The 26,332-nt window shown below is 50.1% G+C and overlaps 7 protein-coding genes across 7 annotated transcripts; 3 read left to right on the forward strand and 4 right to left on the reverse strand.

Moving 5' to 3' along the window:
- Positions 1-258: 258 nt before the first annotated feature.
- HO173_002395 (uncharacterized protein) lies at positions 259-1,620 on the reverse strand (the record flags this gene model as incomplete). The annotated part of the gene is made up of 1 exon (XM_037304328.1): positions 259-1,620. The coding sequence occupies one exon, from the start codon at positions 1,618-1,620 to the stop codon at positions 259-261; it is 1,362 nt and encodes a 453-aa protein (XP_037169123.1).
- Positions 1,621-5,676: 4,056 nt separating this feature from the next.
- Positions 5,677-8,983, reverse strand: HO173_002396 (uncharacterized protein; the record flags this gene model as incomplete). Its single annotated transcript, XM_037304329.1, has 4 exons — positions 5,677-6,225; positions 6,274-7,346; positions 7,402-8,654; positions 8,766-8,983. 4 exons carry the CDS (start codon positions 8,981-8,983, stop codon positions 5,677-5,679), a joined length of 3,093 nt encoding a protein of 1,030 aa, XP_037169124.1.
- Positions 8,984-16,023: 7,040 nt separating this feature from the next.
- HO173_002397 (uncharacterized protein) lies at positions 16,024-17,712 on the forward strand (the record flags this gene model as incomplete). Its single annotated transcript, XM_037304330.1, has 4 exons — positions 16,024-16,852; positions 16,902-17,269; positions 17,437-17,508; positions 17,569-17,712. 4 exons carry the CDS (start codon positions 16,024-16,026, stop codon positions 17,710-17,712), a joined length of 1,413 nt encoding a protein of 470 aa, XP_037169125.1.
- Positions 17,713-18,659: 947 nt separating this feature from the next.
- On the forward strand, positions 18,660-19,522 carry HO173_002398 (uncharacterized protein; the record flags this gene model as incomplete). The annotated part of the gene is made up of 2 exons (XM_037304331.1): positions 18,660-19,072; positions 19,150-19,522. 2 exons carry the CDS (start codon positions 18,660-18,662, stop codon positions 19,520-19,522), a joined length of 786 nt encoding a protein of 261 aa, XP_037169126.1.
- A 193-nt stretch (positions 19,523-19,715) lies between these two features.
- Positions 19,716-20,733, reverse strand: HO173_002399 (uncharacterized protein; the record flags this gene model as incomplete). The annotated part of the gene is made up of 4 exons (XM_037304332.1): positions 19,716-20,050; positions 20,106-20,352; positions 20,407-20,578; positions 20,675-20,733. 4 exons carry the CDS (start codon positions 20,731-20,733, stop codon positions 19,716-19,718), a joined length of 813 nt encoding a protein of 270 aa, XP_037169127.1.
- Positions 20,734-20,893: 160 nt separating this feature from the next.
- On the forward strand, positions 20,894-22,827 carry HO173_002400 (uncharacterized protein; the record flags this gene model as incomplete). The annotated part of the gene is made up of 2 exons (XM_037304333.1): positions 20,894-21,008; positions 21,119-22,827. The coding sequence occupies 2 exons, from the start codon at positions 20,894-20,896 to the stop codon at positions 22,825-22,827; spliced, it is 1,824 nt and encodes a 607-aa protein (XP_037169128.1).
- Positions 22,828-23,615: 788 nt separating this feature from the next.
- HO173_002401 (uncharacterized protein) lies at positions 23,616-26,211 on the reverse strand (the record flags this gene model as incomplete). The annotated part of the gene is made up of 5 exons (XM_037304334.1): positions 23,616-23,850; positions 23,930-24,025; positions 24,079-24,455; positions 24,515-24,547; positions 26,203-26,211. The coding sequence occupies 5 exons, from the start codon at positions 26,209-26,211 to the stop codon at positions 23,616-23,618; spliced, it is 750 nt and encodes a 249-aa protein (XP_037169129.1).
- Between the last annotated feature and the right edge of the window lie 121 nt (positions 26,212-26,332).

Consider the following 26,332-nt stretch of genomic DNA (forward strand, 5'->3'; position numbering starts at 1 on the left):
ACACTACTTGCTGTGGCTACTAAAGTTCGCAGAGATACCCGCTTACTTCGCTAGCTTGAGCGATTGATAGGCAGCAGGAGCGACAGGAGCAAATGTTGTTTCATATATTGATGGCATTGCTACTCTTAGAATCTGGATGGGTGGAAACCGATGCTATGCCGCTCTAAATGCATTTATTTTCATCAACTCTCATGCAGGAATGGAATTGCTCCTCTGTTGGAGCTGAAAATATTCAAGCCATCCGGCCCAATAGCCTTCTCATATTGCATACCCGCCATCCATACTCAAGCCTTCCCCATTGGATCCACCTCCCGACCCGCCATCACCATTCACTCCCTGACTCCACACATCATCCATGGCCCCGCCGGCCATGCTCATATACCCGCTCTTCCCCTTCCCCCTGCTCGCTCCCTCCACCATCCCGAACTTCCGCCCCATTTCCCGCGCTTCCTTCACACTCCTGCCTAGGCTCCCGAGTAACGACACCAGCTCCACGTCCGATTTCTCGGCGAGCGTTTCCTGCCGGAACGTGGAGTGGTGTTCTGGTGGTAACAGGAGGGGGAGTCGCGAGAGCAGGGCGAGGATCGAGCGGAGCAGCGGGTGGTTGATTTCGGAGATTGGGGCGTCGGTTGGGGGTGTGGTGGGGTCTGAGGGGGGATCTGTGGTGGTGGTGGTGGTTGTGAGGTAGGATGGTGGCAGGGATGTGAGGTAGGCTTTGAGAAGTTGGATGCGGGCGTGGAGCATCTTTACTGCGTTCGCGCGGGCGGTGAGGGATGCGATGACTGCCTCTATTATTAGCAACGGCATTGCGGGAAGTGAAGGGTGGAATGGCGGTCGCATACGCTCTTCATCCTCCGAACTCAACATGCTCGAATCATCCACGGCCTTACTCTCCCTGTCCACCGCTTTCCCCTTCCTGTCCACCTGCCCAACCGCCTTCTGCGACGCCTGCCCTTTCGTATCCTTCGCTGCGCTGTCGATGGCCGTGGCGTTCCCTCCGCCCCTGGCCACGAAGTCCACACTGATCATCTCCGCTTCCCCGGTCTCGACGCTGTAGGGCAGTTCGCGGAACCTCAGCTCCAGCGGTGCTTCGGCGCCGTCGACCTCCATGCCTTGGCCTTCGTTGTTCTCGTAGACGCTCTCGTAGATCGTGAGCGGGAGCTTGCCGCCCACCGCTGCCCCTTCTTCGAGCACGCTGGCCGGGTGGAAGGCGAGGAGGACGGCGGTTTCGTTGTAGGTGTGTAAGATCTGCTGGTGGATGGGCACATGCGCGCCCTCGGGCCCCGTCACCGGGATCGTGGTGAACCATCCCACCAGCTCCAGAGCTGGAGCCAGATGCACATCTTTGTACTGCTGCAATCGGTCTTTGAACCACGTCTCGTGCAGCAGTATCTGTCCGTTGTATTGCACGGTCTGGCATTCGAAAGCGTGCTCGAGGCTGACTGAGCGGCCGGACTGTTGGCCGATGAGGGCACCTACTATGGGGGTTTCCTGGCGGCGGAGCGTGTGGCGGGTTATGTAGTCGGAGATTGTGAGGAGTATGAGAGGGTGCAGGTTGATGTGGAGGTCGGAGGAGGGGGACTGGTGGGTGGAGAGCAAAGAGGTTGGGGTGGGGGCCATGGTCAGGATTGGATGATGTGGGTGCGATCAGTGATTGGTGCCAGTCGCCTGAAAAGCCGACGTTTGAGGCTGTGATTCAGACGAGCTTCCTTTGGTGAGAAAGTTGTATTGGTCGTCAAGTATCAGAGATGTTGAAGGGCGTCTATTAGGCTTGGCGTAAAACTACGCTAAGGGGCTACCTGAGTTTAGGGCCCCTTCGGTAACCACATATTTTCAAAATATGCCAACATATTTTCAACTTAGCGTACTATTAATACACGGTTACGTTCGGTAACCATATTTTCACTTGCCAGGCCACATTGCACATTGAAAATATGTAAATTATGGGTCGACCCATAATTTGAGGCCCAATGTGCGCTAAGCACACAGAAATAATGGACATTTATGACTGCAATAGCGATATTTTTCATTTCCATGACTGGTAGCCACATTTCATGACTACAATAGCTATATTTCAGTCATGGATGACTCTCTGTTTGAAGAGGTAGCTGCAAGTGTCATTCTTACTGCTGCTCAGTACTATTCTTCTCATTATGACAGGAGACGGGGTAACGACGGGGGCAATAGAAGCATTAACAATGGCCAAAGCCTGTGCAGCAGTAGGTATGTCAGCCATAAGACTGTTGAATGGTAGGTAGGAAGGCAATTGTCTCTGACGAGAAAGTATTTTTCGACTATCCTACTGTTAGCAGCAGCCCCTACGGGGGCCCTGCGAAGGCCCTGGGGGGCCCTATTTAGGTCCAAATAGGGGTGTCTGGCTGTCAAGCGCAGACACCCCCGGACCAAGCTTTTTAGCTGAGTTGCTAACACCTACATTCGATTCTTACTCAGCGAGATTACGAGGTTACCGAACGAAACCGTAAATATATTTAACACATTTTCAAGTGTCTACTAGTGCTGTTTTGAACCCACATTCCATTTGCCAAGAGGTGGGGTAATATACGTTGGCATATTTTGAAAATATGTGGTTACCGAAGGGGCCTTAGAGAACTATATTCAAAATGTATTATTTACGAGACTATCTTTATCTTTTAGCGACTGTTAAGTAATAGCACTAAACTATCGATATATTCATATCACGTTATATATGCTAATAGGTTTTATTTTTATTAGAAAAACGAATATATAGATTCGTTGCGATGTTGCTAAGTCTATAAGTTTATTTACTAGAATTTATAATCTACTAGAATTTACGATCTCTAAAACTTAATCTTTATAATTTATTATTTCATAGCATTATAATAAGAAACTTAAAAAGAATTCTAAGAGGATATAAAATACGATTTTTATATTTTTAAGAATTCTTAAAATCGAGTATAATAATAATTAATTTAGGGAAGTGATACACGTACACCCCCTTTTTATACATGTACCCCCCTTTTAATACATCCCCCCAAATCCGATCAGCTTCCGCGCGGCCGCTAGCCGCATAAGGTATAAACCTCGCACATAGCTTCCTGGGGAATATCTGTGTATTGTCGAGACTCTTGGTGGTAGCAAGGCAAGCCTTCCCGCCTCTCCTGATAATAGTCTAAAAGATCAGACGGTTTCAAATCGTCGGATGGTGAGGTCTTTGGATTGTCCTTCTATGGCGACAGCTGATTGGCTGGCTACCCTCTCTCGTTGCTACTAGAAATACGCCTATCGTACTCGAATATTCACTATCTATTGGCCACCTGGCCTTCCTACAGCTGAAAGGTATCAAATATGATCTCGTTACCCTGCATGTAGGCTGGCGTACCACGTCCACCTCGCTGCCGACTACCTCGCTGCCGACTACCTCGCTGTCCGTCTCGTGTGCCCTACTTCGGCTATGTGCGGGTTTATACTTTATGCGGCTAGCGGCCGCGCGGAAGCTGATCGATTTGGGGGTGTACATGTATCAAAAGAGTGTACATGTATAAAAAGGGGGTGTACGTGTATCACTTCCTTAATTTATATAATAGCGTAATAAACTTCGACGATTATATCTTAATATACTATTTTATAGTTTTATTAATTTAAGTCTATGTTACGAGCGTACCCTTGACACATCACTCAGCCCTCAGCCCTATGGCTAGCGGGCCTTGGCGGAGACATCCCTACTATCCGATAACCTCCCGAATCTAATGTAACAAATCTACCTCACCCTCTATTATTATACTATTAGGGCATTTACGAGGTAATCATAACTGGTAGAACTTGAAGAGTAGTCGTACGTATATTTCAATGTCGCATAGACATTAAGGGGAGGGGTTTTGATAGAGAGATTAGTGGTAATAGTGGTATTTCCCCAAGGACTAAGGGGGTGCAGTGTATATAAAGTCTTCTTATGTCGCAAAGGGGACTGTGTGAAGCGATTTCATGATAGGGTAGTTGCTATGTAGTCTCTAGACTAGATACAAGCCATTTATAGTAGATTATATGGTGGGAGTAGAGTGGTAGTAGAGATGGTACGAGGGGTAGTAGGAAAAATGGATTTGTTACATGTGGGAGGTTATCGGATATCATGCCTCCTTCCCACCTACATAGTTCGGTAGCCTTATTATCCTCGTTCTACCTCACCCATACTAATATCGCACCTATGCTGGTCTGACAGTCTAATTTAGAAAAAGAAAAAAATTCTAATAATTATATTTTATATTCTTTTAACTTTTCTTTCTAGTTTTTAATTATGTTGTTGTAAAATAATAAATTTTAAGAAGTAGATTTTAAACATTGCAAATCCTAGTTGCAAATTCTAGTGAATATGAGTATCAAGCTTGTCGAGCTAAATTCTCGGAAATCCTAGATAGAGAATTTTTGAACGCTTTTTAGAGATCTGACTTCAAAAATAATCGATTTAGATAAGTTTCTCGCGGGGGTGACTTCCCTCTGCTTGGAGAGAGAGTGGACTCTGTCGAAACTGGGTTTCACGCTAGTTGGAAAAATACAGATAACAGATCCAAGATTCCGTTGAATTCCGAGGACGTATTAAAAGTCTTAACACTAACTCTGTAGAACCGTAGAGAAACCGAGAATCCACCGTGAAACAAAGTCACAGCAGCCGTTTGATTTGATTGGTCTGTACACATCAAACATCGATTGTTCGACTGAGTGATCAGCCTCATGACATTCACCATTGTTCTAATCTACTGGCCCACATATCCTACTTGATTTCAGGCCTCCTCATATGCTCCTACCCGCACCTAAGAAACCGAGTCGCCCCCGGCAACGTGCAGCATTGACTGGGCAAGGGACTGTGCGAGACGCATACGCAGCTCTCCCATCAGCACTTCCTTTGATGGAATGTTAGCCGCGAGGTACTGCCGTACTTACCTGCATAGCTTGTGATCACCAGGCTGAATTACACAAACCACAGCCTACTCGCTGGCTGCCACGAAAAGCCATCAAGTATCCGTTCCAAAGGCTTGTGCTAGAGTATTATGCACTAACGCAACACCCCCACTCGATTGTCCAGTCCTTGATTTTTGCGTCCCTCCTTGACCCCACCCAGAAGCTGCAGCAGTCATCAGGCAATGTGAGACATTCAGAGTCCAGGTAGTTCCCTGCTCGAGCGCATGTACTTTCCACGCAATGGGTTCGGCCCCAGTAGAATCCCCCATTCTCTAAATCTTATTCCCGAAATTCCGCCGGCTATACACAAATTAACGGCTAAGAAAGCAGTGGGGATATAGCTGAAATGCCGTCATGAGTATAGAACGTATGAGCGCTGTGTAGAAAGCCGAGTCTGGTTGGCCCGTAAATGCGCGAGATTGACATTTCTGATGTTTGAGTAGGAGAGCAACAGTAGGGGTCTCGGCAAAGACATTTGCATGCTTAATCCAGCCATGCGATGCCAGCCAATGCTGTAGCCTGATGAAGGACGAGTTCCATTTCTGCAGGTTCGCCCACGATGTGAGGGCTGATGGTGAGGCAACTGCAGTCCGGTGAGGGGCGGCATTGCATGAAGTCACGGTGACCGAATCCCCGATATGAGTGTTGAAGGCCCAATCGGGTAAGCCCGATATGCGAGTCACAGTCCGTAGCATTGTTGTTCGTTATGATGACTACAGGTGTGAAAAATGCCGAAATTCGTCATGCCTTATACAAATCAGAAGAGTCTGGCTCATTGAGCCTGAGCAGCTCTTCAAGTTTCTGGGGATCCGAGGCATAATCGACCGGTTCCTGTTTAGTCTTTCCTGCCTTCCAAGGTGGTGAACTGGGGTGGATGACAGTACTTGATGGCCATGAAGCAGCCTTTGGATTACGAACCTCATCCGCAGTACCTGCTAATATAGCCTTTTCAGGACCAAGGTCCTTCATCGTAACATCGTCAGCAACATCGTCTCGCTCAAAGGCAGGGACATCTTCAGTGCGATTCTCCGTTGGGGTCGATGCTCGCGTCGACTCTTCTGAGGCAGCCTGGGAGTCGGACAGAGCGAGACTCATGGTTCGAGGTGTCTCGGGAATGGTACCCGCATCTTCCATCGTACTGTCTTCGTCGTTGGAATCTGCTTCTGTTTGAGATTCTATCTCAATCTGATCCGACAGAGTCTCCGCCGTTGAGCATTCACAAATCTCGTTGGCGTAAGCCGTAGGCGAGAAGCATCTGCCCACTTCGTCAAAGTGTATCCATTTCTTAGCCTAGTACAGAGTTAGTGCAATATCCAAAGCAATTGTGGTCAGACAAACAGAAGCTATGCTGTGCCCAAGCCAAAAGAGCCTGTCTGCACGCGGCTTAGCCATGGATGGCAAATCCAATGTACGTTCATCATCATCGATCATCGCATCCGTAAACCAAGCCTCTGGAAAGTACCACTGGCTGTACAGCTGGCCCCGCATAACGAAATCCTCGGGGAGTGGGCGTCCAGGTCCTTCCTCTGGTTCCGGAAAGTCTTTGGAACGGAAGCTGGGATCCGCAGCTCGAGACGGTGTAGATAGAAAATTGAGGAAGGTGCAGAGTCCATTCCACGGAACGGAGGTTTCGATGCACTTCATGGCCTGTTCGACACCAACAAAGGTTCGAAGGAATACAAGGTATACATGCACTAAGGGATGAACGTTTGGGTCCTCGGGGCGTCTTAGAGAAATGCTCAATGTTCCGAAAGCAATTTTGGAAGCCAGCGTAACCACTTCGACGGATGGTCCGGGAGAACATGACATAAAAGCGTCAAAATCTGATATCCCGAATTGCTCGTCTTTTACTTGATTAGCATTTTCAGAGGCCTCAAATGCCAAGCGAAGGATTGGCTTTGGTACTCCGTGTTTGGCAATGCCATATTCGAACAACGCAGCAATATTCGCAACAGCAGCAAAGACTCCCGCTTCCTTGAACCTGGCAGCAGTCTTCGTAATGTAATTCTCTAATAGGTCGTCGGCTTCAAGTTCCATGATGGCCCTATCGAATCGGTCCGAAGGATCAGCGGGGCCTTTAGTAAAGAGAATCCCATGTGCTCTAATGAAGATGGTTTCGAATGAGGATCGACGGGTTGCTGATTCTTTGCCGTTGAGAATGGGATTGAAGAGGGTCATGATACTTCCTTTGGCACTTTCGAAAGGAGTGACACAAGTCAAGGACCTGGTGTAAAGCGATAGCTGCTCGAGGGTATAAGGGCGAGCAAGGATGGCCAGATGATGATAAAGCCGGCCGACATTTGGGCTCTTGTCAGCTGCTTTGTTATACCAGAAACGGGCTACGTTGCTCCAAACCTCGCGGTCCTTGGGTTCATCATCTTCAATGGCCATCCTGTACCTTCCTAGATCCCCTATATGACAAAAAATGAGTAAAACAAAAAATGAATTGGGATCTTCGGAATTTACCAAGACACTCGATCCAAGTATCTTCGAAGGTGGATACCGTTTCGTAAAGTAGAGCCATCATCGAGTATGCTATGTAAATGAAGGCAAGCATATGCTCCAGTGACTGTGGAAGCCTGTGTCTCAAGACCTCGAGGAAGGCGTGAATCCCGTGTCGCCACATTCGAGCTGGCATGGAGTATTTAGCTGCTAACCTGCTTAGAGCTGCACTCGCAGAAGGATGCTGCGATGCCAGAAAGAAATCGTGGTGCTCATGTAAAAGTTGTTTATGAAGTGCAATGAGTGACTGCCACTGATCATTCTTTAAGTCGATCTTTTTGGATGGGTCCTTTTCCTGGGCGGCAGCCGACTGCCTTTCGTCGATGTCTATACATTTAGCTTCGACCATGACCAAACCAGCGTAGATACCCTTCACTTCCACTACAAGCTGCTCATGAGAAATAGGCCTGGTGTCGGGCTGTAGGAGCATCTCAGGTTCAGCTTCCGAGCCTTCAGACGGTTCATCTCCGGGTGGAGAGTCGCCATCGGAAGGCGGTGGCTCTTTCTTTGCTAAAATCCTAGTTTTTCTTGAACTATCAAAATGAGTGACATGGGGCTCAGTAGACATGGTCTGTTCCCGAGTATCCGCAACGTTCGGCTGTTCATCAACAACGTCTGGCTTCTTTGGTTTGGACCTGGGCTCCCTTGAAGGATGTGGACGCCGAGGGGGCTTGTTTACATGACCAGGCTGCCTATCTCTTCGGGCAGCTTTACGTGTGTTAGGGTCATCTATATTCGGATCCCACAGTGGCTTGATTGACCCAGGGGCACCGCGTTTGAATTCCGGGTCGTTCTCAGTCGCTTGCTGCCGGTTGAGATCGGACTCCTCCTTACCAATCGAGAATCCACGAGAGCCGCTTTTCGCATGGCGCGCCCTCGCAAGCATGGAGATTGGTCTTTGTGCAGCTAATGGTTGTAGCACTGGCGAGCCAGACTCGCCTTCCGCTCCCCTTTTACGTGGATTGCTCTCTAGAACAGGTTTTTCATCCCCAAGTCTATCATGTGTGCCTGTGGCTCGCCTTTGGCCAATCGTAAGATGTCCAAAGTCATCGATTCTCTTTCCATCTCCTTGTCCGTCGCCCGGCGCAGAATTAGGTCGATTAGAAGGATAGGGCCTCAGATCTCCTTCGATGGTGGGCGTAATGCGATTGCCAACGGAGGAAGGCTTCGACTGGGCTGGACTGATTGCAACCTCACTAGGGTCCGGCTGCTTCTGCCTAGAGGTCCGTGTGTCAGCCGACTTATGATGATTGGGACAAGGGATCGCTCAGCCAAAGCCTTTGACCCATACGCTAACTTCCGGTCACGCTCACAGTGTGTTAACGTACTTTTTTGTAGCCTGAAACCTCTTTTTTGCCTCAACCTCCTCTGTCGACCCTATGTCCTCGAAAAAGTCTTGGTGAGCCTCCTTGGCGTGCTTCCATGCCTTGGGCCATGCCTGAAACCATCTCTCGCAGATTGGACATGTGTAGCCGCTGCCATATCCTCCAGCGGCAGGACGTAGACGACTTTGAATCTTGGCATCCAGATCGGATGGCTGGCCCATTCCTATGCACGTATGGATGACTAGGAAGCCGGCTAGAGCATCCCGTGCTTATGTTGTGGCTGAGTGTTATCATCAGCATTCTGCAGCTGTTGGGGTGAAATGGCCATGTAGCAGGTGACTGTACTTTCGGAACAGAGTGTCAGTGTCGCTCATCGCTCGCCCCCACTAGCCAAGGCAATTGATCGGCGTCTCCGTCGGGAGGCGAATGAACTTGGACTTTGGTAAGGTAGGCCCAGGGTCTTTTACGACAGTGAGCGTCTGCAAATTCACGTCTGCTCTGGCCTTTCATAAATATAGATGGTGAATGGATGCCTTTTGGCGATTAAAAGCTCGCAGAGCCTCAAATGGATCGCGCACCACTGGCGGGGCGCCTAGTGTTGCCGAGCGAAAAAGCAGGCAATAAGTAGGCAAAAATCCGCAATCTCCAAGGGCGGAGGCCTGATAATATGCAAGGCTGTCGATTCGAGAGGTTGCTTTCAAGGATCGAGCCTTGCTTTAGTCCTGACTACGAGACAACCCACAATATGAGACCATCCTGCTGGATGTTTGTTTGCCTTAACTCGCCTTGCTCATTTCACAGTTCATAGTAAGGCTCTGCGCTACCGTTGACCTTTGTTCTTCGACGACGTATGGTGAGCTATATGTTTGTTGTACTTAAATGGAAATTGGCAATCCCCCTTGAAGCACAACATCCAGGATGCACGTGCGGCTCCAATTGTATCAGCACCAATCCGGCTTGACCAGTCCCAGATGGAGTTGCGAGCTTCATAACCTACAGATCTTGACCTTTGGCCCAAAGCCTTTCTCTACTCCGGTTGCAACGTTTGAGGCTTTTCATGCCGTGATTCCACAGGGACGCTTAGCTGGTCTTACCAGTGCCTTAGATAGAAATGAAAAAGCGGTCTGCATTTGGATTGCCTTGTAAGCGTCAGCCCTCAGCTGATCCATCAGGAAGCCGGAGCCTCGTCTGCTGCACCACAATCTCTGCGGTAAAGCTCAATCAAGAACGAAATCTGGCCGAAGCTGTGAAGTCAAAAGGGGAGAGCGAGGTCTGATTGATGGTAGGTATGACTGTATCGCTTCAAGTCAAAACACACGAGTGTCTATCATTGCCGAAAGCCCGTCTTGATTCATGCAAATGCTGGCAGCCTTAGGTGTGGGTCATTAATGTAAGGGTTACTGGCTTTGGGGATCAAAACGAGCCTCGGATCTGTGAAGAACCGGAGTGTTGTACCCTGCAATGAGTTCCAACCCCAGATTCTAGCGACTACAAACCGATGTACACCTGGGCCCATCAATGCCTTGCACAATCTGCAGTCACGCTACGCTTCAATATCAAAGTTGGCCAAGAATGCAAAATGACGCCTATTCTGGAAGCTGGTGGAGGTATTGGCCCTGGGTGCTAGGCTTGCTGCAGACGTTTTCCTGACTCTTTCAAAAGCAACCACACGAATAATCTTCGTGGCGTGGATCGTGGCTCGCCAGAAATGCGGCGCGAGAGTCCTCGGTCTACGTCTCCAATCGCAAGTCTAGGTCCAGCGGCATTACGGAGATCGCAATGAACTATTGAAAGGCAACATCCATTCATTTAGGCAGAACCACACCAAGATCCGATGCCTATGGCCCGTTTGAGTCCTCACTCCGGCCCCACGACATCTTTCGTACGCTTCGTTGGCTTGAAATGCATTGCTGTGCCGATTTTCAGCTGGTGTTGCAGTGGCGTCTCTCAACAAGGATACAGTGGAGCTTTCTCGGCAGCTGCAGATTTTTCCTGGAAACCTAGTCTTGTAGATGTGCGGTGTGAGGATGATCCAAACTCAATGAGAAATTGGTCTTAGTAAACCTCGCTTTACTGACCGTGTATCTGGGCGGCAACCGCTGATAAGGTAACAACATTCATAATCATCGTAAGTCGTAGCATGCGACATCTTGTTCCGCTGAAAATGGTGACAGACACTCTCTCGCGCTTTTGGAATACTAAATTAGGTTGAAGGGTTTCGCCTTCGCATTCGCCACTTCCAAAGGTCACTGCATGAGCACAGTCAGTCAACCAAAGGCTGGTGGTGGCAAACGAAAATTTCGAACTGGACTTGGTGGCGAGAATGTTACTCTTCTCTCCAATTTCACACGAATTTGCAGAACACAACCCACCCGCCCCTGATGTTCTTGGATGAGTTCTTCACACGCCGCCAGACCACATTTCAGGCAGCGGTCAACACGACAATAGGGTCACCTCAAGAAGGACTTTCGACGACGACGAAACACACAAATCAGAATGAGGTTCGATGGCACTAGATTTTGTTGTGCTTACCCCTAAATTGTAGTCACCTAGTGTATGATTGTCGCCTCGACACCTTTGGGGGGGACTCCAACCTCTCAAAAACGCAAGTTGAGCCTGCAAAGTCCTGGACAATGAATTGCTGATTATCTTTATCTAGTATGGATGGTGGAGTCAACGGGCGTCTATTGCTGGACCTGCTTCATTATTGGTATCGCTGGGGGTGAGCAGAGGCCAGATTTGACAAGCTGTATGCAAGAGTTTCTGGTATGCTACGGACGAAGCGGCCAACCTTTTACAGCATGCGGTCAATGAGAATGGTGCAATGGGCCATTACGCTGTCGGGCGGAGTTCAGGAGGTCGCAGACACATTTCAGTTAGGCGTCTAGTTCTGCAATACTGGGCATCGGCAGCATGTCTGGAAGAGTCTGAGAATTGCTAAGATATCTACATATACTCACGTGGAATTCAGGACGCTGACAGCAGTATTGGCAGACATTTTGGATTGCCCATCGGCTAGCGACGCGTGTTCGTCTCCACCATCAAATACCAGTCGTTGATACCAGACGCCAAAGGCTGGTCGAAACTTTGCGTACGCCTGGTAGCCAGGAAGCATCTCAGCATTGATGGTCTAGCCTGGAAGCCTTACAGCATTATTACATGGCAAGGCTACGAACAAGAGAATACCTAAACATACTTTCAACCACGAAGACTATTTGCCGTGACACTTGGCTCCACAGATGCGGCCCCTTTTTTATGGCTATACAGCAATACTCTGCAGGAACAGAAAAGGAAAACCCCACTACACCATTGTACCAGCGCCAATAGGAATCGAACCTATTATGAATCAAATACCCTCTAAGCTCGACCGCAACTACAGGTGCGTGCCCCCGCACGACAAGGACAACACTTCTGCTGCTGCACTCAAGCCAGACCAGATACAACTGGGATTCGAACCCACGACCTTCGGGGAAGATGCAACGGCAACACTGCAGTATTGGCGCTGCCAGAAAATAAAAAACCCACTACACCATTGTACCAGCGCCAATAGGAATCGAACCTATTATGGGATCAAATACCCTCTAAGCTGGAACGACATCTCGGTCCAACGCGTGGCTTAAAGATGTCGCTATCTTGCTTAGACAAGTTAATACTACACCATTCCATGAATTAGCATGCGGGAACAATTGCCGCCTTACAAGATGCGAAATATGGTCCTCTTCTTAGAGTTCCTCAATTCGCTCAAATGGCCTCACACTATAATCATGTAAGAAATTTCTATGTCGCTAGGCATTCTGAGGCTGTGCTTAGGCGCCGGAACAGTCAGCCGACGGTAAGACTCTAGATCTACTTAGAATACCGACCCGAGAAGGGAAATATGCATGCTTCCGCTCTGCAGTGGACGTGCCCTGTGGGCCCGAACGAGCAAGGCTCATGATTACTTGTAGGTATCTCGAACGGGTCCTGCCCATGGAATTTTGCCAGAGTCGAGGGATAGGACTTTGAGACTCTACAAAATTTACATGAAGTTTCGTGTTAATCTACAAGTTGCGAACAAATGGGAGGCATCCACCAACTCTCTTCCTCACTTGAATTGTTTCTCAAGGATCGTCGCTTGGGCATCATCATGCGACACGCAGCTGTAGACGTACATGTTCCGTTTATCTGTCTTCTGCGAGTCCCCAAACAGTTTGTTATTGGTTCCCCTTTTCGTTGCATTACATGTATGATCTGCCGAACAAATGATTCGCTTCATATCGCCCACTGTCTCCGGTTCAGTGGCCACACCGAATTAGAATCGTAACTTTCATTGCCCACTTTGTGCGCAACGAACGCCGAGAGCTGAAAGTTGCAGAGTAGGTACAGAGAGAACTTACGAACTGATGTGCTCGACCCTATGGGGCAGTGCCGCGTTCAGTGGCAAGAAGTAACAGCTGATTTGAAAGCATGACTGCCTCAATGATCATGCGAAAGACGGAAATGAAGGTTAATCAGCCTTTGTTCCTGGAATTCTTCACCGCGTTGGAAGGCGCGATCCGTGATTTGTCCGTGGACAGCTCACCAGACTTCGGAAAACAGGCATTCTTTCCCACGGCTGACTTTGCCAGAGCTTTCGGTTTTCGGCGGTGAAGAATTCGGATCAGTGTTGCCACTTGGTCCACGGGTTCGCGACCATGTTCGGCGAGACCGGACGTTCGAGTCAGCACCACCGACTTTTGCAATTCTAACGACTGCTTCTATTGCCAGCGAATAACCGGCAAATGGGTCTCCCGTCAGCTTTATGACCGCCTACGTCTCGTGAAATGAACTCGGCCATTCTTCTGTTATGGCCTTTGCATTGAATTTCGCAGCGGAGGGAGTCGCACCAATAGCAAAGTCGCCTCGCAAGCCTTCCGCTTCCGTCTCCACTGTTTGCTAGTGCATTTGGCTTGGGGCCGAAGGCATTGACCTCTCTGCATTTCCTAGAAGCAGGTGGGTCTTCCTTGGCTCGCGGGTGCCAGAAATATCCGCACATCTAAAAATTGAAAAGTCGATGATAATTTCACAATTAAGAGCCCTAGCTGAAGGTTCTTGCGAGATAATTGAAGGACCTCATTAATACAATAGATCTCTCTGCAAAAGTTTATCCTTGAAGAGAACAATCATCGAGTTCTCTCAGCTGACAAGGTGGAGAGACTTCTTGGCGTGTCCGGATATTTCTGGCACCCGCGAGCTTGGCCATGCTGTACCCAATATTGGAAACATGAAGAGTTCAACGGAATACAAATGGAACGTATAGGCAGCCGTAACGGGAAAAAAATTCGGCTAAGTGGGTGGCAATATGTGGCAAGGTGGCGATTACGCGTACTGTAGCTGGTGGCGTTTGATGCCCTTCCCTGCTTACTTGAGCGAAAATATGATGAGCAGATGTTGGTAGAAACTACGCAGAAAACTTCGGATTTGGGGTAAATCATCCAATGTACTTGGAGCAGAGGCTGCGTTTGTGCTGACGAGTAAGCGGTAGACCCCCTAAACTCCTGCAAATTCCAAGACTTCCGAGACCTGACAAGACCAAGGCCATTCTTCCTTCCATTCTCGTCGTATTGCGCCGTCTCGGGTTGAGTCATACTCTCACCGCCATTTGAGATACTTGAGAGGCTGACAGACCATCAACCGCAAAGTCGAGACTTTCTACGGGAGTCCTTCGTGTGTTCGTTGGGGAGGCGATGATGGAAAAGCAAATATTGCGGACCTCTTCCCTTTGTCTAGGAACCTGCTACCTCGAACGATACCGTTGTACAAACCCATACTGAAATGGACCCGTGGACTGGATAGAGCATCTCAATGACCTCTCAGAAAAAGACCTCCAACAATGGCTTCTATCAGGATCGAAGTTATGCCCTTCCCATCTGTCTAAAGGAATACTACAAAAAGCACGAGGGATTCTTATCACCGGTATGATCGAAATTTATAGCCCTCTACATGGCTGGATTGCAGGCCACACCGGTCCGACCGTTGTCTTGAAATCCAAGGATGCTTTTGCGAGAGGGACCACTCCTGTCATCGGAGTCTTTGCTTTGGCAGCTATGTTGCTTTTTCTCTAAGTACTCATGTCCTCGGTCATAGGTATATTCCACTTCTGTCTACCTCTCGAATTTGGCCATTCTAGTCCAGATGTAACGTGGATCATATAACGGTTGAAGTAGATACCGCGAGACTTTGAGGTGCAGGATGTATAAAATCCAGGAGAGACAACCACACCGGGGATATTTTGCGTACATCAAGTCTCTCGAGACCGCTAAACTACGACTCACAATGCATGTATTGTGCATCACCAAAGAAATCAAGATTGGTTAATTGTGATCCGCCAAGGCCTCGGGAGAAGAGTCACGTGTGCGTCTCGAGCATCTCGCTTTTTTCCCGTCCTACCACGACTTTCTGTCAGTATCTACAAATTGGAAGCATCGTCGGTACAAAAAGTCTCCAAGCCAAAGCTATCTCTGGTTGGCTTGTCACAGCAGTTAAATTCGTGCTTTGAGTCATAGTGGATACAAGATTGCCGGTCAGACGGCATCGCTGGAAGGACAGAGACTTGTCGGCTTCTCCCAACCCTTGGTTTGGTCTCCAACGTCCAACAATTGTGTACTCATCTGCTGATACAGAGTGTAAGATTTGAAGCTCGGCTTGAGCCAGCCACAGTTTCTAGTTCCCGTGCGTTTACTAGAAATCCATCTCCACCAGACTGTGCGGGTCGTCTCGATTTTCAGACAAGTCCCATACCAGTTTTGAACCCAAATTCGACATCATCCTTGGATAAGAGAAACCGGTCTTGATCTGAGTTGCTGCTTCACTGTCGCCACCAAAGCTGCTCTAAACGCCATGATGCCCAACCATGCCATGATGTGGTCATCCTGCATTAGTGTGAGGACATCAGCTTAAGTCGATCTTCGTGATGAGATATGTGATTGCTTCCAGATTGGGGGTCACTCGACGAGTGACGACAATGAGTGCATGTCCTTACGTGGCAATACAACATACCCGAAGACGTTTTTGCGCTCGTGGCGTCAATTTTCCAACTCGACTTTCGAGTCAGACGATGTTTGCCGAATGCTTGGCTGGAAATGAAGACAGCAAACAATCGCTCTTCATAGTCTTTCTATCAATGCTAGCATGACAGCTTAGAATCTCGCCAAGTGTTCGCCGGAACATTTTACATCCACCTCGAATTCGATTTTCTAGCACATTTTCACTCGGCTACTCGCAGCCGTTACTTCTGCTCACCATGCCTAACAGAGTACCAGTGGACATCTCGCGGTGGGCGAGAACGGACTGGTGGAGGCGCAGACCTAGTGTGGACGAATTGATCCTTCTCCACCATGAACTACACCAACTTGACAAATTCGCGCAAGTCATGTACCTGTACCCCTTTGGGAAAGATACAATGGCGAGGACAATCGAAGAATTAATCACAAGAAAGGACTATGAATTCTTCTTCGCAAGATTACAATCGTCGAACCAGATCGTGGGGTGGGTAGCGTTAAGCTTTGATATCGAGGGAAAGGAAGTGGAAAACAGGGCCGACTATGGAGCAAGACTGGAATGGACGGCAATGTGTTCGCACATACTTAAATTGTGGCAATTCGATAGCGCTGGCAAAAAAAGCAACGTTTGGGACACGATCAAGCAGGCTTCTTCCAGTTTGCAGGCCAAACATCTTCCTCACGATCATTGCATTATTAACACACTTGTCTTGCATCCAGATTTCCAAAAGGCAGGCGTCGCAAATGGCTTGCTTGAGCACGCCGTCGAGTTATGGTCGGAACAGAATGGGCTACATGGGTGCAAGCTCCGTACTTCGCTCGAAATCTGTACAAGAGATGGCTTCGAAGAAGTCGGTGACTACGCAATTGATCTGGGTGATTATGGGTTTTGGCCCAAGGAAAAGAGAACGATTGTTGGAAAGTATGTCTGGAAGTTCATGGTCCTACGCGGGGCGAGTGGTTTAGCGACCGAAGAACCTGAGGGAGCACGGAAACATGATAACGGCAAAAGCAAGGAGCAACAACTGGAGAATGTGAGAGAGCATGTTGCTGCACGGAAACTCGACAAAGGTAAGGGCAAGGAGCAACAACCTACAACTAGGTGAAGACGATTACCTAGCGGGTGGAGAACCCTCAGAACATGACGAGGAACGAACTAAATGGGAAGAGGCGGAGCAACGACTCGAAGAAATACGTTCTAGGCGAGGCCTGCCTCCATTGCCTGGAGAGGTGGCATGCATGAGCAGAATCCAATGTAGAGCTGAAAATCGAGGATATGATCCTACAGGTCTATCGAAAGGCAAGGGCGTGGAGAAACGATCCAGAGACGCACGAACTGGGACGCCCGGAGAGCCGCTGAGACGCCCGCTTCAAAGTAACGCCGAAGTCACAGGTCAACCACAAGACGATTTCTGGCCAACGGAGTCGGAGGAAGACCTCATCGAAGTGATGAGAACGGGAGGGATAGATGAAGAGGAGATCAAACTGGTAGAAGCTCTGGCATTTAGCTTGAGCAATGAGCCTTAAGGGGGAAGAGAGACTTCTCGGTGTTAACATGCAGAAACGGACTTCCCTTCCCAAAAGTGTTTCCGTACCGATCATATGGAATTGGCTAATTGAATTAAACCTCACGTCTTGTTATGTGTCCATTCTAGACAGTCTTTGCGGCTTTGCTCACTGCGAATGTGAAGCCGCAAGTGTCTCTAGAAGATAACTTAGACATGCAAGTAAGTCTACGTGGCATGCTTGGATATTCCTGATGTCCCGATACTGATCTTCCGCTCCAGACAAGTAAAGCGGCTTTCCCAAGATCTCTGATCAGCTTCCTCATAACCCCACAACGAGCCCATTTCCTCTACATCATCACCTCTAGAGTCCACAACTATGCCATCGCTGCTTCAAGAGGCGCCACAGCGAGCAGCAGCAACTAAAACCTTCAGGGCGTTGCCTCCACAGACCGCTATTGTTTATCGAACGAGCCACGGAATCAGAGGACTTTTCCAGCTCCAAGACAGCCAGTCCAGCCACAACTCTGACAAAACCGAAAACCCAATCTCCAATGACGGACTACATCGTTAACTAAGAAGCATTATCATCTATAAATGAGAAGGCAGAACCGAGGACAAAGCGGGAAGATACCATTTTGCATAAGACAGAAAGCGAAGGTAGTGAGAGCCGAAAATATACCGTTGGGCATGGATGAGGAGCACTCGGTTGCAGGAGCAAAGAGGAAAGTCGCCGAGGAAGGTGACCAAGAGAAAGCTGCAGCGAGAATTTGCGAGACGGCAAGAGACATTGAGACTGTGGGGATGGTGGGCGCTCGAGAGGTGAACAATTCGTATATCTCTCGAACGGCAAGATAGGCTGCGGGTTCAGTGGGAAGGCCGTGTTGAATCCCGGAAAGCCATCGAGACAAGGACCACCGGAGTACGTGTATGACAAGCGTCCAACATGATCAGTCAAGGGCAGAGCGAGGGATTTTGTGTACGGATAGTGATACACAAACTTGAGAAGAGACATGCTAGCCATCCCAGCCGGGTTGCCGTTCGAGTGGAGACCTCTGGATCAGTCAGGACATTTAAGAAACATCTTACCACACTCAACCATGAAAGTCTGCCCGACAGGGAAAGTCGATTGCGGCCAATGATGCCTAGAATGTCAGTCAACAATGCCACATCTGCAAACCCGGTTCTGGTCTGAGACTGCAATCACAGAGTGTTTCACTAAGCCTTTGTCCCTGTAAGTCAGGTCTGAAAGACTACGGCAACATGCAGCTGAGACTGCAGGACAAATCTGGAAACCCTCAGCGTCTTGTCTTACCTTGTCTTCTTCGTAGTTCAGTCGCTACGCAGGTATTAAATACTGACGGCTTCCCACAATGGAGCTCGCGTCTCTCAGAACCAGCAGCCTCGCAATCTTCACACAACTGATCTTCGCCAGTCACGATCACCACCAAGAAATATGTCTGCCGAGTCTACGCTCCCTCTACGTCCGCACCTCCCACCGCGGGACTCACATCCTCTGCCAACAACTATATCTCCCCAACAGCAATCCCTCCTCCTCCTCAGCCGCGCGAGCTTCAGCTCCGGCAATGAGCGCCAGACCCCAGCGCGAAGCAGCAACGAAAGCCAGGAAGCGCGTCGAAGAGGCCTACACTCTCTATCCCTCCGAACAGGGCCAGGACTCAGACAGCGACGCCACTCCCACAAGACCGAGCGCGCCCCGGCCCACTCCTGTCCAATCGGACGATTCGAGCGACAGCGACAGCGACGTGTTCGTTGATGACTCGGAGTCGGACTGCCCTCGACCGAGCAAGGCGGTGCGGGGGAAGAAGAGGAAGAGAAGTGCGTCGCTGTTGAGGGATGTAGGAGAGAGGGGGAGAGCAAGGCTGGGAGGTTGTTGGAGATGGATGATGGGAAAGCGAATGAGGATGTCACGGGGTCCATGGTCACATGTGGGAATATGATGGAGGATATCTTGGTGAGGAAGGCGGGTCCGGCTCCGAGGGTATCTTCGCCGAGGCCAAGGGAGAAGACCCAGGCTTTTGGCCAGCACCCCGTTATGCGTCGAGCTGGACTCAGTGACATGGGCCCTGTGACTGGCAGCCACACGTGCGGTTGGCGGGATGAGGTTTGGAACAGGGCCGCTGAGGGATTCGCTGTCGAGAGCAGGAAAGGTGGAGCAAGAGGACCTGGTGATGGCAGTGGATATCGAGCATCAAGGTTCTGTGAGCATTTGTGACCGAGAAGCATACAATGGAAGCGTACTTGGTGTCATGGGTTTCGGGGCAGGCGTTCGGGCGCAGGGGCATGTTTGTAGACCAAGTATGATTGACTCCAAATATTAGCAATGGTATCTTCGCTCCTATGCCGGGTCCTGCAACACTCTTGACTCCTCGCTATGCATCTTGAACCAAGAAATCCCTTCACCTCCATTAGTCATAATAACTGCCTCCCCCTTCATCACCACCAGCGTCATAGTCGTCCCCAGCATCATCCCCTCCGTCGTCGAAGTACTGCTCCGCATTGTAATCACCCCCATCCTCTTCGTCATCGAATTCATCATCCACCTCTTCCCCCTCCGGCACGTCCTCATCATCTGGGTCCCTCTCTTCCTTCACATCCACTTCGTCCTCCGACATCTCGGCGTCTTTCTCGTAGCCAGAGAGTTGTAAGGATTTGCCTTTGGTGTCCGTGTTGATGACGCCGTTGGTTTCGGTAGCGGAGGGATCGATGGTGGACCAGAGTTCCTTGGGGAAGAATTTGAGCACTAAATCCCCTTCAGCACATTACCCGCACCAATCTGTCTCCGTAGCAGCACGAACCGTAGGGTCTCGTATCCAACTTGGGAATCATCCTCTTCTTCTTCGTATACCTCTGACTATACTTCGGCATCCCCTCGAACGGATTGAACGCCGCGGCAGCCGACGTCCCAGACTTGCCCACTCGTACATTGTCTCCGAGCACGGTGTAGAGAGGGCCGTTTTTGATGCTTTCTCGCAATTTGCGGAAGTGGGCGACTTGGGATTTCTCCTTTTCGGTCAGGGGCTTTGGCTTGGGGATTTGGAAGGCCTGGGCAGGTATCAGTGGGGGTGGTCGGAAGGAGGGATTGGGTGAATTGAGTACAGGGTATAGAGGCGTGGGCTTGGGCTTGTCGAGATCGAGTTCGGGGTCCCAGGGGAGGTCTACCCCGCCGATTCTGTAGAGGTCGCCTTTGCCTTCCTTTTTGATGCGGGGACCTTGCTTTGCTTTCGCAGCTCCAGCCATGTCGTAGTGGTTTTGCGTCCAACGATCGTGCCTTGAGATGGTTCAGCAAAATTCCGTGCAGGTATGATTTAGTCACTTTATATAGTGGGGTCGGGGACACTGGCGGGGCTGAATCCAATCCACTCACTGCAGCTGGTTCCATCTTGGCGGGTACTTGTCGCGCTTGTAGTAGTAAATGCCCGGCATTGTGAATAAGACCTCAGGCCATGCTTTAATGGTCACAGTTTGTTGGCCTCCATGCTCGCCGTCACGTGTTGATTTGTGGTTGCTTTGTGGAGGAAGAGGAAGGCGTGTTTGCAAAATACCTACTCGTTTCCTCGTCATCACACCGTGACGACGACGCGACATGGCTCTCCCAGCGCTTTTAGGCCAGGTGCATTCCCATTTGGAAGAAGTACGAAACGATCCTAGCAAAAGCCTGAATGACAAGCTACTGGAACACGTTGACAGGCAGGTTACTGGTATGTGGCGCTTGTTTTCAGGACTTCACGTGGCCGCATTTCCATCGTGGACGGCTGCTGCTGGGGCTGTCTGCCCCTGGAACTCGTATGTACTGATAGCAAGCTACCAGAAACGATTGAAGAATCATGGAGAGATACCCTCCTCAACCAGCTTTCGAACCTCCTCCCAACACTACAGCAAGACCCTACGCCGGTAACGAACCTCATCAACGTCCTCGCCCTGCCGGCGACATATGACTTCACACGCGTTCTCACGATCCAACCACCGGTCGATTTCACAGCTGGCTTTACATCCTCCTTACCCTCCATCAACCTCGCGGTCCTCTCCCTCCTCGAGAAGGCGACGTACCGGAAAAGCGACATCGATATAGTGGCTGGAAAGGCTGACGTGGTGGCAGCTTTGGTCAAACTATGGCTGTGCACCCCAGATACGGCAGTGGCAGGACGGGCCCATGACGTGATAGTGGGGCTATTATTGGCAAATGAAGGGGAGCATACCATGAGTGACAGTGGGATCATGGATGAGGGCCTGATCTGGAGGAGAATCTTGCGTGACAGAGACATCTACGGCTCCATATTTTCGATCTGTAGCCTCAACACAGCAGGTCAGGAAGGGCCACTGTCCAAGAGAGAAAAGACGGTCTCTCAGGCAAGACTGCTGGATATGCTCCTAAAGATCGACTCGAGTCCCGTGAGGACGTCACAGATACCAGAGATTGAGCAACAATTCGGTGTCAATAACGGTGGGCTGCTGCACTTTGCAGCCATTCATATGGTTGAATACCAGGACGATGTGCTAATGCATATGACCTTGATTGAATTTTATGCCAACTACCTGGGTACAAGCCACACATATGCGCTTCATTTCCTACGAAGCAATGGACTCCATGACCGTGCATTGGCATATTACCTTGAACCCGAGAAGCAAGATTCACTGGACCTCACGTATCTGTACGGTTCGTCGGCAAAATACCTTTCAACCTACTGCTCAACATTTCCTCAGGACCTACTTTCGTCACCGCTTGCGGGCCACATCCTCTCGCGCGTTACACAAGCAGTCGAGAACACCTCCTCGATCCAGTGGGCGCAGGGGAAGATCCCCAAACACGACCTTCGTGTTTTGGTATCTCTCCCACGTGTTATGCTCATACCGAGGACACAGGCCAGCTCTCCGTTGTTCTTGATACCCGTGAAGCCCGCAAATCCGGACGCCTTTGCGGCTTTGGCTCACATTCTGCATGGTAGCCACGGGGGTAAGCCCGAAGAACGAGCCGCTGCAAGGGCACTTTACTTCTTGGAAATGGAAAACATCTCGACTTTTTGGGGACGTGTCGTGGCTGCAGCTGATACCGTGGCGCTCAAAGAGAGCGCATTGTCGGCTCTCTCGTTGATCGGAGCGGTCATTACAGCGAAATGGTCACCACTTCCAGATACCGAACCTTCGGGCTCTACCCCGTTCAGACTTCCATCGGAAGGGGAATTAGCCAGCAAGTGTAACGCTGCATCGCTTCCAAAGTCAGGAATCGAGGCCATCATGAGTCAGCCAGCTCTTGGCATAGTCGTCCCGTACCTGATGAGGCCACCTGAAAGTTTCGGCAATCTGGTGAGCGGAGGCCGGGGGGATGTTGAGAGCGCTGTGTATCAGATTGCTGCTGCTAAGCATGATGTGCTTACACTGCTGCACATGAAGCTCAAGGCGTGGGTAGGAACCCGGGCCGAGGGTCAGGAGATGGTGGCAGCTGTTGAAAGACGGGTCATGCAGGGGGCGATGGGTGGCACGGGTGAGGTTGGAGGCCGCGTTGGAACAATGGAGTTGTGAGCATGGGGGGTTAGTGACCTTACAAGAGCATTTCATAGGGCGTTCATTCTTTATTAGGCAGACGCAAAAAATTAGCGGCATGATACCCATGGAGTCATGGACTTTGTCAAAGGATTGACACACACACAGCGTGGCCAGCTGCTGCTCATTCTTAAGAGTAATAGCGGCTAGCCACTGGTTTTGAGAGTGTACATGCGTTACGTTCAATAGCCTAGCATTAATTCTATGCCAATACAAAATGAACGTGTCCTGCCCTCACATTATAAACAAGGTTATCAAAGGACACAGCCTATACAGTAACAACAGATCCACAATCCAAACCGCCACTTTTCCTCCACAGCTTGCCAAAAGCCCGTCGGGCCAATCGACCACGGGCTGTTGCCTTTCGCCGACCCCTTGAGTGAGTGAGTGATGGATGATAGACCCTTCCCAACCAACCAACTCATCATCCGACATTACTCTTACACGTCCGCACGCCTTTCCACCGCACAGAGTCCAGAACACCATCCCGCCAAGCCTTCAGATCCCTCATTTCTTTCCCAAGCAATCGCCTAGAGTACGCGTACACGACCTTGGATCCGCCGGGCAAAACCTCCCAGCTCCCGAATCCCAAATCCCCCTCAGTCCACCATCGTTCCGAGATTTTTCTGACACGTGCATGGCTTTTTTTTTTTTTTTTCGACCAAGTTTTTAGATCCCTCGTTCGAAAACATTCGCATAAGTGACTTTTGGATCCACTGGGCAAACTCCCAGCTACCCCATCCACACCCCCCCCCGCGCCAAACCCGTTAGTCCACGATCACGTGGACCAAATTCTTGTCGCTGCCGTGCTCCAACTCGATCCAGTTCCGGTAATTGCCCCGGGTCTGGTCGTCGGGCCACTTGCCCATCCAGACCGCGCCGAACCGGGCGTCGGAAAGCCGGGGCGACCGATCCGGTGGCGTTTTGTAGAGGAGGTGGCGGAAGAAGGGTTTCAGGACCGGCATGCAGCCGCAGATCAGACCCGTGTTGATTTCGACGGCGCTGTACGAGTAGAGAAGAGAGAGGATCAGTGCTGGAAGGTCTGGGTTGGGGGGGGGGGTGAAGAAGGCGGAATCCTTACGTTAGGAGGAAGGTCCTTGCGTCGAGCCAGGCGGTGTCGGGGGCGTTGAGGTTTTGGACTAGAAGGGCGAATCGGACGGTGGTCACTGCGCAATTGCTGCGGGGAGGTTAGTCTGCCCGTTTGTAATATTTGAGTGGATAGTGGCGTACGCGATCCCACTCATGAATATCAAGACCAGTCCGAACTTTTCTCTAGGAGACAGCCGCAGCTGCCATACCATCGGCAAAGGTAGAAGAAATAGTAACACATCGGAAATGACATTCATTGACCCGTAGGCATAGTCAGCGTGAACGAGAACAATGCAGTGGCCGGGTTCGTCAGGCTTCCAGTATTTCGATATTGGCGTGCAGCCGAAGAGCAAGGTGATGAAGTTGGCGGATAAATAGCCAGTAACGAAGACCAACACGGCCCACGTTGCGTACTTGAAAGACTGGTTGACCCCGAACAATCGGAGGTACATCAGCAGCAGGGCTATTCTATAGCCGAGGATGCTGAGTAGATACATGGCCGAGGAGATGTATATCCACTGTGGTGGGACCCATCAGCCAGGGCTTTGGGGAATACCATGGGAACGAGTATTCGTACTTTAACGTGGTCAGACACCAGCTCCGGTGTCATCTATCGCGAGTATTGGAGTCAGCATTCCCTCATCGAGACATGGAAATGAATGATGAGAGATGTCTAGGGACTCGGATGGTGCTGAAGGGGAGGCTTTGCCTGTGAGACATATCCCATGACCGGAACGACGACACTGATTGTGATTGATTGTGGTTGAAGAGTAAAGACTCGGGTCCTGAACTTACATCCCAGAGATGAAGACCCATTCCATATCGCGTGGAAACGCCAAGGACAACACTGAAAATTATGGAAAACAGCAAAGTGACCATGGCCGCATAATCGTCCCAACCAAGATTATGAGTGACGAATATCCTGGTCCAGACTCTGATACAAACAATAACTGCGGTTACTATTGGACAGACTACACAGGTGATGATGATATCATGAGCCAGGCTAGGAACATGCTGGGGAAGTTGGGGCGACATTGCACCGATGAACTATGCTCTGTGATATGGTGCTGGAAACTGCGTGTGTACGCACAAACAGGCAGTTCATCTATTCCTTTGTTGCGAAAGAAAGATGTTCAAGTACGAAAGTCGAACACTCAGCCTCAGCCGCGGGGGGGCACGAATCCTTCGCCGCCGCGCGGGGCCCGGGCCTCGAACGGAGGAAAGGAAATCAGAAAATATCCCTATAAGGTAAGGTAGGATTGACGAATTCTACTCCAATGCAGAAGCAGGTAAGCTGACATGCAGCTACAACCTTGGTATCATGGAAAATAAAGCGACTCGAAAATGGTAGAAAGGTAGTAGGCTGGCAAACTGAGGATTTATCTATCGGACCATCGGACTAAGTGTTACACCGTCTTGGAAGTTGGTGGTGTGATAAGCGTCACATCGAAGGGATAATAATGATAAGAATTATAAATGCGAACTGGACGCACAAGAATTGTGACTTGTGAGACGGGGAGAGGAGAGAAGCAGACTTCTAGACCGACATTTAGCGCGGAAAAGGCATCCCGTTTCGCTTGACTGCGGGAAGCTCAAGGCAGTCAGCTGCGTTCGCTGCAGCCATAATGCTGACCTCGCACCCAAATTGCCTGGCTTCCTCGGTTCACGTATGCACGAGCAACAAAAAGAAGCAATTGCGTGGACGATCAGTGCAAGGATTGGTTATCCTTGCGCAATGTGGCCAGTAGAGATTCGTCTTTGTGTGAGGTGATGTTGAAAGGGTGTCTAGGGCGTTGATGCTACTGCTGCTGGAGGAAGTTCGGGGGAAGCGAAGGCGGTAATGCTGCGCTGGAACAGATCGGAATCGGAACCGAGGGTGCTGCGCTGGAGCAGGTTGGTTACGGAGCCGAGGATGTTAATTCTGCAGCTGGAGTGGGAGCTGCGAAAGAGGTAAGGCCGATAACGCTGCTGCTAGAGGAAGCTCGGAGAGCAAGAGGGGGGAGATGAAATGCGCTGGAGTAGGTTGGAAGGTAAACAAGGGCGAGGATGCTGCTGCTGCTGATGAAGGGGGAGATAGAGCTGCTGGGGCAATATAATTAGAGGGGCAGGGCGAAGGGACTTCAAATCTGTTATAAAGGGATCGATGGGTGGGACAGCCAGGAAGAATACCGCGATGCTGGTACTTGACCATTCGGAGGTTTTGCAATTACCGATGCTTCACCTCCAGCTTTTGTAGGAGGCGAAGAAATCAATTTTATCGAACACCGGCAGCATGATGGAAGCAATCGGATCTTCGCGGTCCAGACACTAAGAGCTTCTTGCGTAGAACACTGTCGAATCAGCTACGCTGGCCCGATAGATGTGTAGACATACAGAATGCTGCGCAAGAAATCCC

Source organism: Letharia columbiana, assembly GCF_014066305.1.
Source record: "Letharia columbiana isolate WasteWater2 chromosome Unknown Sc0000004_s0, whole genome shotgun sequence".
Lineage (NCBI taxonomy): Eukaryota > Fungi > Ascomycota > Lecanoromycetes > Lecanorales > Parmeliaceae > Letharia > Letharia columbiana.